This window comes from Ursus arctos, unplaced genomic scaffold (genome assembly GCF_023065955.2).
Source record: "Ursus arctos isolate Adak ecotype North America unplaced genomic scaffold, UrsArc2.0 scaffold_28, whole genome shotgun sequence".
Taxonomy (NCBI): Eukaryota; Metazoa; Chordata; class Mammalia; order Carnivora; family Ursidae; genus Ursus; species Ursus arctos.
This window is the reverse complement of record NW_026622963.1, coordinates 34,378,680-34,394,431: the sequence shown is the minus strand read 5'-3', so window position 1 is coordinate 34,394,431 and position 15,752 is coordinate 34,378,680. Positions and strand designations below refer to the sequence as shown.

General features: G+C 42.9%; 1 protein-coding gene across 1 annotated transcript in view; it reads left to right on the top strand.

The window, feature by feature from the left end:
* The first annotated feature begins 4,574 nt into the window (after positions 1–4,574).
* Positions 4,575–15,752, top strand: part of SEC11A (SEC11 homolog A, signal peptidase complex subunit) — a 36,788-nt gene continuing 25,610 nt past the window's right edge. Inside the window, exon 1 of the mRNA XM_026510520.4 lies at positions 4,575–4,759. Within this exon, the coding sequence (XP_026366305.1) occupies positions 4,709–4,759 (51 nt within the window). The 5' untranslated portion in view covers positions 4,575–4,708. The remainder of the gene's footprint in view (positions 4,760–15,752) is intronic.

The window sequence follows — 15,752 nt, the reverse complement described above, 5'->3', positions numbered from 1 at the left end:
AAAAATGGGATGCATTGGCAGTCCTATTCTTGAGTTGGTTCTTTCTCTCTTGGACCATTTACTTGGATGGAAGCTAGCTGCCATGTCACAAGCTGCCCTAAAGAGAGGCCCACATGGCACGAAACTGAGGGAGACCTGGGAGTCAAGGGGCAGCTAGGAACTGAGGCTTCAGTCCAGTAGTCCAAGAATAATGGAGACCTACCAACAGCCACATGAGTGGGGCTTGGAAGCAGATCCTTCAGTTAAGCCTTCAGATGAGACTGTAGGCTGTCTGGACAGCTTGACTATAACTTCATGAAAAACTTTGAGCTCAAGCCACGCAGCTGTGATGGTCCCAGATTTCTGACCCATAGACATTGTGAGATAATGTTTGTTGTGTTAATTTGCTAAGTTTGGGGCAACTAATTCATCAGAGCAATGAAAATGAGGGCAAAGTGGTGAGATAGGTTGATTTGGACGACTTTCTCCAGCAGCCCCAGACAACTACAGACAATGTGCTCAACCACTTTCTATGCCATTGATATTATGCAATGTCCAACAGTATCGTTTGTTTTCCCCCAACAATATCTTTTGATAAAGGAATTTTGCCAAAAGCTTATTTACCTTTCTCACTGAGCATGTTCATCATTGATGTTATGACTGACTGCTAAAGCTTCTTGGCAAGAATATGACCTGTCACTGTTTTGGCTTTGAAAAGTGCAACTTTAAAGGATGTCGTTATAGTTTTGACCACTTCTCTTATCTTTAGGGGTAAATGTTATCAATGTTTTATTAGGAAGCAGTATCTCGTGGGCTTTTCTTCCTCTAGAAAAATTTGTTTCGATTATCAGATTGGCCACTGAGCTTTTCTTAAAAATGGCACTAAGGCTTAATTGGCTTTATGCCACTGTTTGGCCAAGTTTCATAACCTAATGTACTAGGGACCAGGGAAAAATAGATTACCAGTTTAATAAAACATATATCCTAGAGGCTCATTGTATTTCTTATTAGCCCTTTTCTTTTCAGCTGCTCATCATAATTCATCATGTTTGTGGATTGCCCGGCCCCAGCATAGAGTCACACTATATTGTTATTTGTACTGGATATCTGGTCAATGTTTCACTTACAACTTTTCTTCCCCCTGAGTTTAAAAGTATTCAGCATCCAGATTTAATTAACTTTCAACTAACTAATTTAATTACTGAGTTGAGTTACTGATCTATTTTTGTGAATTTAAAATAAAATGTAACACAATGAAATTTCACATTGAACACATAAACAGCACATATTGTGAAACAACCCATTAGTTTAGATTAACTACACCCTAATAATTAAACATTAGCCGAGACAAACTATGGAGCCAACACAACCCAAACCTTGAGAGCAAAATGACTGGAGCGCCTGGGTGGCTTAGTCAGTTAAGCATCTGGTTTCAGCTTGGTTCATGATCCCGGGGTCCTGAGACTGAGTCCCCCGTTGGGCTTCCTGCTCAGCAGGGAGTCTGCTTCTCCTTTTTCTCCCTCTCTCCCTACCCCCCGCCCCCGCTAATGCTCTCTTTCTCTTTCTCTCTCTCACTCTCAAATAAGTAAATAAAATAAAATATTTTTTTTAAAAAGAACTTCATTTCTTTTTAAGACAATAATATTCCATTGTGTTTATATCACATTTTATTTATTCATTCATTCATTCATTCATTCATGGACACTTGGGTTTCTTCCACCTTTTAGGTATTTAAGTAATGCTGCTACGAACATGGGTATGCAAATACCTCTTCAAGACCTGCTTTTTTTTTTTTTTTAAGTATTTATTTAAGTAATCTCTACACCCAATGTGGGGCTCAAACTCATGACCCTGAGATCAAGAGTTGCATGCTCTTCTGACTGAGCCAGCCAGGCACCCCTAAGTCCCTGCTTTCAATTGTTTTAGGTATATGCCCATAAGGCGGATGGCTGGATTGCGTGTCTTGTCTTAATCGTTTATGATGAGAATGTACTCATGTATCATTTGTATAATTTAAAACAGAGAAATAAAAAAGAAGTAACTATCAGAAAGTGGGTTATGGGCACATAAGGTGTCAGATGTAGAGCAGTACCTGAATGTGGCCAGACGTAGGAACTGTGCGAATCCAACAAGTGACATCTCGGGCATGCTCAACTTTCCTCAGTGACAAAAGAGCACCTAGAGACCCAGCTAGCCCATTCCTTAAGCTATAGGCAAAGTTGGAAAATCAGACTGGATTTTCCAAATACATTTTCCAGTGTCCTGTCCCTATAGCTTGCTACGATTCCCTCCACTGGGTAGATCCTTTTCGCCTGCCAACTTGACCCACATAGCAAATCAATTTTACCCGTATATCAAATGTTCTTTCCCTTCTGAGGCCCCTTTGAACATCCCAACTACACTGACTCCTGCTACATCTGAAGCCCCCAGAACTTTGTGCCTCTCTTAGGGATCTTTTCTTTACAATATGAAGACTGACTGAGGCTCACACCCATTTAAATGGTTACAGAGCCTCATCTTTAGATTTGAATTCAACATTAACAAGCATAGGCGAAGCACTCTATTAGCCAGAATTCAGGTTAGCTCCATATTCAACATTTATTAACAAATACTTATTAAGTATTTGCTACGAGTTTGGCACTCTTACAAGAGCCAGGGATAGAGAGGTGGACAAGGTCCCTGCCCTCTTATGCGTATTTTCTTCCACAGGCCTTCCTAATTTGGAGAAATCAGGAATTCATTTTTCAATCTGGTAAGGGTTGCCTATGGGCAGCAGTTGGAGATCACCATGTACAAAACCATAGACAAGTTTTAAATTAAACAAATATTTATTGGGTACCTAATATATGCCAGGTCGTGTATTGGCCCCTGGGAATTTAACAGTGAACAAGACATCAATGGTTTCTTTTTTCTTTTTTCTTTTTCATAACAGCTTTATTGTGATATAATTCATACACCAGGGGTGCCTGGGTGGCTCAGTTGGTTAAGCATCTGCCTTTGGCTCAAGTCAGGATCCCAGGGTCCTGGGATTGAGTCCCACATCGAGCTCTCCGCTCAGTGGGGAGTCTGCTTCTCCCTCTCAGTCTCCCTTTGCATTCTCCCTCTCTCTCTCAAATAAAATCTTTTTTTTTTTTTTTTTAAAGAAAGAAACCCCTGTAACCAGTAGCAGTCACTCCCCATTTTTCTCAACCTTCTCAGCCCTAGGCAACCACTTCATTCTATCTCTATCAAACAGACTATTCTGGACATTTTATATAAATGGAATCATACAGCATGTGACTTTTTTTTTCACTAAGCCTAATGTTATCAAGGTCCAATTCGTGTTGCTGTATTTGTCTTTATTGACAATATTGCATTGTATAGCTCTACCACATTTTGCTTATCCATTCATCAGTTAATGCACATCTGGGTTATTTGAACATTTTGGTTTTTTAAGAGCAATGCTGCCATAAATATTCATGTACAAGTTTTTGTGTGGACATATGTTTTCAATTCTCTTTGATATATACCTAACAGTGGAACTGCTGGTTAATATAATAACTCTATATTTAACCTTTTGAGGAACTACCAGTCCATTTTCCAAAATGGCTGTCCCATTTCACATTCCCACCTGCAGCCTATGAGGCTTCCATCCTCCCCCAAATTTATTATCTATCTTTTTCATTACATCCATCCTCCAAAATATTTAACTTTTTATTTTGAGGTAATTTTCGATGTAAAGAATTGCAAAGACAGTGCAAAAAGTTCCGGTAGATCCTTCACCCTAATGTGAGATAACTAGTATTTTGAAAAACATAGAAATACTAGTAGTAAGAGACCAGCTTCGGTCCTTCCCGTCCTAGGTGCATATTATAACGCAGCCTGAGCAAGTGAAGAAGGCAAAGGCTGTTTGTTACAGAGTCGGCGGCAGCCAGAAGAGGGTCACATCCAGGTGCCCAAGGTAACAAAAGCAGGAGGCAGAGGTCAAGGAGAGGGCAGATCCTCCCAAGGTCACGTTCTTGGCAGCCAGGGACTTCCTGACACCCCGCACCCCTGGTGGTCGCATCACACCGTAGCATTCTTTGGTTGTTCTCTCTTCCACCAAAGCCTGTGAACTCCCGGGAGGCTCAGGCAGTGCTTCGAAAGGCTCTCCCATTCTCCACCGCTACCCGAAAGCACTTAACGCAACCACGTCTGCCGCCACTTCCCGTAACGCGGGAGAACAGCCCCAACAGCAAAGGCAAGGCCTGGCCACACGTCCAGGGCCACACCCAGACCCGAGGCCCGACTGGAGCTGCCGGCCACTCAAGGGCCGCCGCGGCCCCCGGGACACCCAAGACCGGCTCCCGATTGGCCGGGAGTGCGCGAGAGCCCGCCTTCCGGAGGTTGCAGGGCTGCCTGCCGGAGAACCCGGGTCACCGCCTCCGCTAGGGGCCGGGGGCTAAGCGCGCAGACAGGGCTCCGGTAGGTTCTAGGCAGGCGAGGTCCGGCGTGGGAGCGCCCTCCTGCAGCGAGACTAGGCCGGGAGACAAGATTAGGAGAGTCGCGAGTCCCTTTGTCTGCTCTCCGCAGCGACGCGCGGGGCGGGGCAGGGAGGGGGGGAGAGGGAGAGCCGGTTCCCGCCCCGGAAGCGGAAGTGCGGGCGCCGCGGGGTCCTGTCCAGTGCGAGCCCGGCCGGTGCGCCCGCCGTTCCGCCTTCTGGTCACTTCGCGCCCTCCCCGCTGCTCGTGTGCCCCTCGCCGGCCGCGCCATGCTGTCTCTAGATTTTTTGGACGATGTGCGGCGAATGAACAAGCGGCAGGTGAGGTTGGCCGCCCACTGTCTCGCGGGGCTCCCCGTCTCCCTTTGACACCGCCCCTGCGGAGCCCGGCAGACCTCTGGCACCATGTGCGAGGGGCTGAGTGGCTCTGACGCCTGGATCATTCCTTGCCTTTGTGGAGCGTGTGGCCGGAGGTCGCTTTGTCCGCCCCCTATGTTTAGCCTCTAGCTGCGTTGGGGCCTGCCAGGGGCGGAGCGGGAGGCCGGCTTTTCACGTTCCATTCCCCCTAACGAGGCAGGAGAGCAAATGGAAACCGCAGGGTGCTTTCTAAGTGGGAGTTGGGGTTGCTTAGCATTTGAGATTTGGGAAGGCGGCAAACTCGTGTTTCCTGCAATCGCAGCGACTCCCGATCAATTCCGGTGACTAGGTTTAGCAGTTCAGCACTACACTGGCTTCTGGGATGCTCGGGAAGGCGGGTGTAGGCCCCTCAAAAGCCGCTGTGCTGCTTTCAGCCCGTAGCAACCCTTCTAGTACAGCTGGGCCCCAGCGGGCTGCCGTGCCTTTTCCTGGAGCACCTCTGACTTCAGAGTTGGAACAGTAGTAATACTTGCCCTTGAGTCCGCTTAGCAGGAAGGTGGCAGCCCTCAGAATGCCCAATATTAGTGGTACAGGGATCTTGAAATTCAGATCTTCTGATTTTGCCCTTAAACCTTCCTTACTCCATCTTGAACTTCTAGACCATATGCCAGGTGGTACTGGAACAGTGCTGTAATTATTCAGTCATTAGAAAAGGTTGCCTCTCTGCACGAAGTGTGTGTAGAGCCTAGTTTTGCTTGCCTTGGACCTTTTTATAGTATTTTACTGTTAAGAATTTAACATGTCACTATTGAAAATGTTTCTCTTGGACTTGTATTTTATGCTATTTATAATTACCGTTTAGGGAAGTGGATATGCACCCTTCCTTTAATCCCCCCTTCAGATTTCACCTAGCTCAGTGTCACCTCTTAGACAGGTTTCATAATTCCTTCAGTCATACGTGATCATTCTTATCAAATGGCACTAAACGTTTGTGTCTTTATGGTAACACTTCGATTCTCACTTGTGGTATAGTGTTTTCTTCATATCTGAATTTCTAGGTTCCACAGACATTTCTCTGAAAAAGTATGTACTTTGGGCCTTCTATTCATTGTAACTTACGCTAGGTACAATGAGAGAAATGCAAAGATAAATGAGACAAACTCTGCCTTCAAGGAGCATAAGTGTGTAGAAAATGACTAAGGCAGATAATAATTATTTTGAGCTCTTGCTATGTATGAAGTGTTTTATATACCAGTGAGGTAGGTAATATTACTCCCATAATACAGATGAAGATGAGCAACCTCCGGGACGTTGTTGGGGGGATGGCAGGGACTGGATAGCATGGCTGTGGGGTTGAGGGAAAGTTATGAAGGAGGTTTTACTTGTACATGATATCTGGGAAAAAGAATTGTCAGTGACTGTAGATACTGAGAGCTAATCAGATGGAAAGAGGGAAACTAGTTTGGTTCTACTCTTCTAAAACTGCTGTCATTTACATAACTTTTCCATTTATGCCTAAATAACATACCAAATGTCTGATTAAGTTGTTTGAGTTGTAATTCTTTTTCTTATCAGGTTCAAGGGGAATACTTGAGTACAATGAGCTTCATCCATTTAAAGTGTACAATTTGATAAGTTTCCACAGTTCTATGCACCCATCTCAGTCAAGATAACAGAACATTTCTATCACCCACAAGAGCCCTTGTGCTCATCTCTCCTCCAGCACCCGGCAACCACATACTTGCTTTTTGTCAGTATAGATGACCTTGCATTTTATATACATAGAATCACAGAGTTTGTATTCTTTGGAGTTTTGGGTTTTAATTGATTATTTTGTTTATTGTATGTAATGCAGTTTTTTTGGTTGGCCTCACAGTTTCCTGAAATAAAGTGTTTCACTACCTTTACTGAATCCTATACATCGTTGTCAGTTGCCAGATTAAAGCCCTCTCTCCTACCCTCAAACCTTCAGTAGCTCCTCCTTGCCTTGTAGGTAATCGCCCAAACCCTCAGAATGGCATTTGCCGTGTAAGTCCCAGTCATTTTACAGGCTGCTATTTCTCACTTGTTTCAGTTTACTTTTCCTTCCTATTTCATGTTACTGTCGCTATGAACATTGCTCTATTCAAACATCTCATACTCAACTGTCTTTAGAACTCCTCTTGTATTCTTTCTGAGTCTTTGTGGACTGCCCCAGGACATTAGGTGAGCTCTGCAGTCCTTTTAGCACTTACGTACTATTTCATTTGTCTTCTCCGCTTTGGAGTGTAGCTCCTTTACTGGAGTATCAGGGCACTGTTTTCCTGAGGCTTTTCTTAATCCACGAAGCCCTGATTGATCAAGTTTGCCTATTTCCATGGTGCACATACACCCGAGATGGCTGATTACACACTACTAACATGACATCACTGAATGTGAAATTAGGAAGAGATGGGGTAGCATGCAACTATAATTTCCACCTAGAGAAAAAGTAGAAAAAATCACCTCAAGAACATAGATAATGAGAAAATGTAGTAAAATAGTCAGGGACTGATGGATTTAGATTATTTATTACCTTTGTTTTTATTTTTTACTTTTAAACATTTTTTATTTATTTGACAGAGAGAGAGAGAGCCAGCGAGAGAGGGAACACAAGCAGGGGGAGTGGGAGAGGAAGAAGCAGGCTCCCAGGGGAGCAGGGAGCCGGATGTGGGGCTCTATCCCAGGGCCCTGAGCTGAAGGCAGACGCTTAACGACTGAGCCATCCAGGCACCCCTACCTTTGTTTTTAATGTCATTTAATCGTACTAATTTTTAATAACACTGTTTAACAATCAACTTGTAAAACTCCTGAAAATTTAGCAAATTGATTCCAAATTGACTGGTTATAGGTTAGTTTCTGTTTGTTTTTGTTTTTAAGATTTTATTTTTAAGTAATCTCTATACCCAGGGAGGGGGTCAAACTTAGAACCCCAAGATCAAGAGTCACATGCTGTACCGACTGAGCCAGCCAGGCACCCCAGGTTATAGATTAGTTTTTTGATGCCCATTGAAGTGGCCTTTGTGTCCAGAAAAGCCTGTTCATAGAGTTATCTTTCATTTTAAAATATAATGTTGTTTGTAAAAACTAAAATTTTAAAACTGAGTTCTTAAGCTTTTCAGAATCAGTTTACAAATCTTACCCTATTTAAAGGCCAGGAAATTAAAAAAAGAAAGTATAGGAAATTTTAACAATCAGTTTTAAGAGGCTTTGAATATTTGGGCTAATTTACAAACAAACATCTTAAAAATATTATAAATTCAAAAATTTCCTTTTTAAGAACATCCATTATTCAACAAGCCACTGAATACTTATATAATTCTTTATATGTCTGGGGCTACTTAAGTTCTCTGAAATGTTTCAACACTGTATAAATAGTAAACTTTCTGATCAAAATAATAACTTCACAACAATTGATTATGCATTTCAAACTGGAACTACAAACCTGACCTATTCCTTTGATAGGGGAAATTCTCTTAAAATTTTATAAATACTTAAAATACCAAATATGCACAGAGTTTTTAACATAAAAATATTAACACTATACATAATTTCCTTTAAGCATTTCTGTTCTTAGTTATAAATTTTCCTTGGGTTAAAAGATGTTTACCTGCTAAGAAAATGACTATGTCATGCCAGATAATTTTTAGGTTGCTTTCACGTGTAATTTTTGGGATTGTCTTCTCTGCTTGCTGAGAATTCTAAATGACCAGAGGATATTGGTCAGGATGTGGCTAGATTCATGTTTCAGCCCTGATGGGATTAATCCACCTTTCACAGAATTTGCTTATTAGCTCCTCCTTAGGCCGCTTATATTACTTGATTGAATTTTGTATTTCTTTGGATTTTAATTATCTGTATGTCTTCCTGCCTAAATCTAAAGACCTTAGGACTTAGCAGAATTCTTCATTTTTCTATCTTCTTATCCCTTAGGATCACTCAACTCCTAATGGCTGTTGTAATGATATCTGATTGAATTCTAGATATCTTTGATAATTTTTTAAAAATAAATTGGCCCTCCAGTAAAGCACACAGAAACCTAGGAGACTTTTCTTAACCGTCAACCAAATATGAGTAAGTGTGCAGCAAATAGGTATATACAGCACAGAGGACAGATCTGTCCAGATTTTTGAAAACTAGTAGTCTTGTTTAGGATCTGGAAAGTGTTATTGACAGGGTGTCTGCATTCAGTAATTAATTGTCAAGTTTCAGTGTAGAAATACTACAGTCTCAAAAGACAAACAAGGAAAAATTACAAGTAAAATTATAAACTGCACTTAGCATCCATGAGCATATTCTCAGGCATCTAGAAATCATTCTTTATCCTATGTAACTTTGAGCAAAATCTAGAATACAGCACCATCGTAAGGATTGAGACATTTATTTGCAATGGTTCCTAGAGACTTCATATTTCTTAGTTTGGGGAGGTCTTTTTCATAATATTCTTTCCAAGGACACAAAGACAAGCATGATAATTCATTCCCATGGCCAAATGGCTCTAGCCTACAACGATAAAGATGAGCTGTACTTACGCAGAAATTGTGATTATAACTCTTTAAAGAGTTGTCTTCTCTGACTTCAGGGAACGAGGTGAGGTATAGTATCCAAACACAAGTCGTGCACAGAGACGGAAGGTTTACCTGAAAACATGGTTTATCGGTCAGAGTTTAGTCTGGGAGGCAGAACCACTATGACTATTATGGAATTAAGGATTTATTGAAGGAATTAGATATTACACAATTGTGGGAAAAGCTGGATAAGTCACAGTCTAAAACTGAGAGATGGAGAATCAGAGAAATGTCATTCACCAGCTCTTCTGGAGCACTGTTACGGGTGGACAAATGTCTGGTTGATGGAGTGGGACCACACGGAAGGAGAGTAGATGAAGTCTGTGGACGGCTGTTGCCTCTACATTGAGGCTCCGTTAGCCAGAAGAGCCGGGCTTGGACAGGAGAAAGCAAGGACAAACCAGACTCAGCCAGGCCCTTGCCGTCTGTTGCTCACCACCTCCAACCACACTGACCTTCAGCGTAGTAGCAGCTGCTTCTCTTTCACCTTCCAGATCTTGGGCACATTTCCTTTTTTGGCCAACTTTAACCCAGAGCCCTACAGGGAGCTTAGTCAAGTTGGCAAAGAACAAAACTGCTGTAGTTTACCCTTTGTCAACTCAGCAACTATATACACCTCTTCTAATTGTATTTAATTTTTCAAATAAAGGTAAAGGCAAAATTATGCTTCTAATATGTAGCTATCCTTTGTTTCTGTAATTGGCCATGTGGTTGTAGCTGTAGTCTTTCTTCCATTAAGCATTCCATATTCCTTCTGCTCTCAGCAAGAGCTCAAGTAGGTCATAGTTTCTTGCCTGGTAGAGTGACCCAAACCTTCATTACTAAAGGGTTAATGTCAAGAGTAGTCCAGCCTATGGGGCGCCTGGGTGGCACAGCGGTTAAGCGTCTGCCTTCGGCTCAGGGCGTGATCCCGGCGTTATGGGATCGAGCCCCACATCAGACTCTTCCGCTATGAGCCTGCTTCTTCCTCTCCCACTCCCCCTGCTTGTGTTCCCTCTCTCGCTGGCTGTCTCTATCTCTGTTGAATAAATAAATAAAATCTTTAAAAAAAAAAAAAAAGGGTAGTCCAGCCTGAAATGGATTGTTGTAGTTTTCACCAACTTTTCTCACAGGACATGAGAGTACTAAGAGGCCTCAGAGGGTTCTGTAGTCCCGTTATACTCACTTCCCTCATTTAGAAACAACCTTATTTTTTTTCTGAAAGTCAGCATCAGTCACGCTTGCCAATAAATAACCTCCAGTCTTTGCATTTTGGTTCACTTGCATGAGGAGCCCAGAGTGGCCAGGTAGTAGTCTCAACTTCCAGTTTAACGGAACCATTGTGTTCCCTGATGGAAGGATATTTCTTTTGGAAATGAAAAGTTTTGGGCCATCATCATCCAAAGTTGTGAGAATAGAAAGCAGAATTTTCACTAGCAGATTTTTAAGGGTAATAGTGAGAGGGGTCACTCCCATTCTCACCCTTTAATTCCATTTTTAAAAAAGCTTTTATTTATTTGTCAGAGAGAGAGAACACAAGCAAGGGGAGTGGCAGGCAGAGGGAGAAGCAGGCTCCCCACTGAGCGAGGGGCTTAGCTAGTGTGGCATGCTGAGATCATGACCTGAGCTGAAGGCAGACACTTAACTGAGCCACCCAGGCATCCCAATCATCCTGTAACTCCAGATTAGTGAATTGTACCTATAGAAGAAATAATCCCATAGGTTTGTTGCTGATTTCAGGGCATATACCATATACTGGAAGGCGTTAGACTCTCCCAGCCCCACAGAGTGTTGCTGATGCCTAGCTGGTGCTATAACTATTCTCAAAAGGCCATCTGTATCACTCAGAAGATAGAAACCTTACCAGTAACTTAACAGGGAAAAGTTTAATATAAAAAACTGTTAACTAGTAAAACATGCTTAACTACTAAAAAGGGGTAAAAGAGCACTCATAAAAGGTTCAGAGATAGCATGGTGAGAAAACAGTTACTACCCTCTAGGATGAGGGAGTGGACAAGGAAAGAAATAAGAAAATACCTTTCTCCAGCCCCCCTCCCAAGCCTGAGATTCAGACCTCTTTGGAGAGGGTGTGGCTCCATAGGAACATTCGATCTGCTACGGCAGTGACATTTGCATGGCAGGGAGCTGGAGCTGGTCCATAGCAGTGGCCTGCTGGGAGGCCGAGAAACTTGCCAGAGATCGTGTGGGCAGGAGCCAGGCTATGATGGTCACTGAAGAGAGCACTATTGCACCTGCACACAGATCCACTCGCTGCTACCATGTGGAATAAAAACATGGGACAGACAGGAGAAGTCCCTCCATCACCTCGCAGTGGTCCACCCATGCTTTTATTAATAAAACTTAACATCAGGGCACCTGGGTGACTCAGATGGTTAAGCATCTGCCTTCAGCTCAGGTCATGATCTCCAGGTCCTGGGATTGAGCCCCATGCTGGGCTCCCAGCTCAGTGGGAAGTCTGCTTCTCCCTCTCCCTCTGCTTCTCCCTTTGCTTGGGCTCTCTCTTTCTCTCTAAAATGAATAGTCTTTAAAAACAAACAAACAAAACTTAACATCATTGAGCCAGTTGGAAAAGAATTTGTTTAGGTAACACAAGGATGGATTGGAATTCAGAGACAATAACTTGATAACTAGCCTACTGTTCCACTTTTCTTTCAGGCCGGCCACTTCAAGGTGATGGGAGACAGTAAGACCAGTGAATTCCATGACCCATGTGCCCACAGCTGTACTTTAATTATCCATAAAATGGGTTTCCTGGTCACAAGCAGTGTTGTGTGGAATACCATGATGAGGAAATAAAGCATTCCATAAGTTCACAGATGGGGTTTTGACAAATACCAAGGACAAAGAAGACAGATCCATATCCAGAATATATTCTAGTAAGGAAAATTGCTGCCCCTCCCATGATGAAAGTGAACCAGTATCAAGCATGGTGTCATTGTTGATTTTTTTTGCAGTTGGCGGACTAGGCACTCATCATTGGTTAGAACCAAATTGGTTTTGGTGAGTGAAAATCCATGTTGCTAACCTTCAACTTGGCTGCTACAGACAGCCACTTTGATCTTTGGACAAGACAGGAGTAGCTGGGCAGAGTGGAGGACTGACATCCAGAGAACAGGGAATTTTATCTAAGTATTAAGAGACTCCTCTGCTGAGGTCATTCTTTGGTGAACATTTATATGGGACACAGGTATCTTCACATTCTAAGTACCTATTTGGAGAGCTCATTCAGCATACCTCTTCCCAACCTTGTTGTCTCTGGCTTTTCAGTTATGTCCCTTCCAAGCCCCTGGCCATCTAGCCAAACTGGTAGTCACTCTTGAAGCAGTATAAATCCACACCTGTGGCCATCTCTCATTCCAGGCAAAGTGAACAACTGTTACATCACTCAAAGTTATGCCCCTTGGAGGGATTTCCCTTAATTACAGTCCCTTGTGGTCAGCCCTGAATGGACATGTAATGCCACAGCCGTCTGTTTTCAGTTGGTGCTTGATGGTTCCTGTAGAACCATCTAAAAACCGGGCCCACAGTCTTCCTTAGTCAGCTCCCCATGCGGCGATGGGTATGAGCTGAGAGAGATGAAGCGGTATGACATGAGCAGGAGCGGTGAGTGTCTGAGTCTCTTGCTTGTACAGTTTGCTTATGTCTTCCGGACCTGCTCAAGCCCAGACTTGTATAGACCACGCCCACGTGATGGCGGAGTGCTGTATGAGTGCCCAACTGCATGGCTGGGTGTATCTGGCAACATCTAGTTCAAGCTGCAGTGTTCAGGTCACATGGTAACTTGGTGACCCACGGTCAAGTGTTCGGTCTCTACTAGAACTTAGTAACAAGCCAGAGGCTGTTGCTCAAGAGAATAGTTCAGAGCATAGCATAGCTTTGCCCCTAATCCGAAGGTCTGTGCTGCCGTTCACCTATAGGGAATGGCCAGAGGCTCCCTGTCATAAATACTTCAGTCACCATGAGATCTTCTGGGTCATATGGCTCAAGTGTTAGAACGGCTTTCATGGCAGCGTGGACCTGTCGCGGAGCCCTACTCAAAACTGGCTCAAAATGGGTCTATTAGATAAGAGCTTGCAGTAGTTCACCCAAATGAGGTATATGTTGCCTCCCGAATCCAAAGAGGCCCACTGCGCTTTAAGTTTGTTCGTGGTAGCAGGAACCAGATGCAGCAACTTATCCCTTGTCTTAGAAGAGCTATCTTAGCAGGGACCGCTGGACCCCAAGAATTTTCATTGGGACGGGAATTTTTGTGGTATTTATTTCCCACACTCTGGCCACATACATATTTTACCAAGGAGTCTAGGTCACGAGGTTCAACTACCAAGTCCAGTCAGCATGATATCATCAATATAATAAACAAGTTTGGAATGGAGGGCCAATCAAGGGTCTCCTTTACCAGATTAGGATAGAAAGCTCTAGAGTTGATGTAGCCCTCAAGTAGGCCCTGTTACCAAAAGCATACCTAGTGGTCTTATTCCTCTTGCTGCAGGGGTCTTCAAAGGTAGGAAATTGTCACAAAAACATGGAATGAGCCTATTTTAAGTTGGCATTGTTAGAAGCTGATGATTGTCTTACCAAGACAGGGTACCTAACCTCTGATTCTCATCATTCAGACTTATTAAGAATATGTACTGGGGCCCGGGTGGCTCAATCAGTTGGACGTCCCAACTCTTGATTTCAGCTCAGGTCTTGATCTCAGGGTTGTGAATTTGGGCCCCATGTTGGGCTCCACGCTGGGCATAGAGCCTACTTAAAAAAAAAAAAAAAGGGCTCCTGGGTGGCTTAGTCATTAAGTGTCTGCCTTCGGCTCAGGTCATGATCCCAGAGTCCTGGGATCGAGCCCCTCATTGGGCTCCCTGCTCAGCGGGAAGTCTGCTTCTTCCTTTCCCACTCCCTCTGCTGGTGTTCCCTCTCTCGCTGTGTCTCTCTCTGTCAAATAAATAAAATCTTAAAAAAAAATGTACCTTGTAGTTCTGATTATTGCTACATGTAGTAGCATTGTTAAGGGACCGTGATAGACTGCATGATAAGCTAGATTATGTTTATGGTTATGAGCCTGGAATATCACTTAGAGCAGGAAATAAGGTTGGAGAGGACAGCAGGGGCCAAATCATGGAAGGCCTGTACACTGAGGAGTTCATACTTCATAAGTAGTGAGAAGGAATTTGGAGCAGACAGTACAATAATTTCATTTTCACCTTATAAAATTAATATATAGGCACATGAGTTATATGGATGCAAGTCTAGAGGTAGAACCGTCAGATTATTCTAATAGTCTTGGTGAGAGGAAACAAGACCTGATCAAGCAGGAGCCACAGGAGTAAAGCCCACGGACTGGATGTGAGAGATGTCGGGGAGGTGAAATCCAGAGGCCTTGGGCGGATGATGGTACCAGTCGCTACACTAGAGAGTGTAGAGGAGGAAGAGATTTGAGGAAAGGGATTGAGTTCAGCTTTTGATCTGCTGAATTTAAGGTGATTTTTAGTAAGTAATAATATATTTACCTAGGGGATATACGTGGTGTGATATGAAGATAGAGATTTGGGTGTCATCAGCGAATGTTGTAATCGAAGCCATGAAGAGACAAGATTGCATGCAGAATGGGAAGAGAAGAGGACAAAGATTGGATCTTAGAACACGTGTATTTGGGGGACCGACGTAACAAACCAAGGGATGAGTGAGTTACAAGAAAGTTAATCCAGTGCCAAGTGCTTCAGAAAGAGAAGTAAGGTAGTTGAAGTAAGTTTGTGAGCTCACCCTTACCCCCCCTTGTAATGAATAGTTTAAATATTATATTTACGTTATTCAAAAATTTGAAAAGCGGAAGTGACTTTTTCCTGTAGCTTTGCAGCATTGCGTGCTTTCGAACTTCTAGGTTTCTCCTGTTCTAGTTGAAGAGCGGTACCTCAGGACAGTTCTACTTTGTATTTCCCTTATTCTGAGTTGGTTGAGCACATTTTCATATGATTTGGGAGTCATTTTTACTTCTTTTTCTATGAACTAGCAGTTCATAATCCTTTGCCTATTTTCCTTTTTGGGTGGTTATTTTCTTACTGATTTCTCAGAGCTGTTTATAGGAAGATTGGTCTTTTGTTTCTATATATGGTAAGTATTTTCTGAGTTTGTCATCTGTCTTTTGACTTATAGTGTAATTCGCCATGCATAGTTGTGGGGTTTTTTGGTTATTGTTTGGTTATTTTATTTTGTTTTGGTAATCACATTTTCCTCTATTTTCTTCATAGCTTCTGGACTTCAGGTCAATTAAAAAGACCTCCTTTACTCTGAGGCCTTGCCCGCTCTGTTTGCTTCTATTTTGTGTGTGTGTGCTTTAAAAAAAGAAAAGGTTTATTGATACATAGTTTATAAAATTC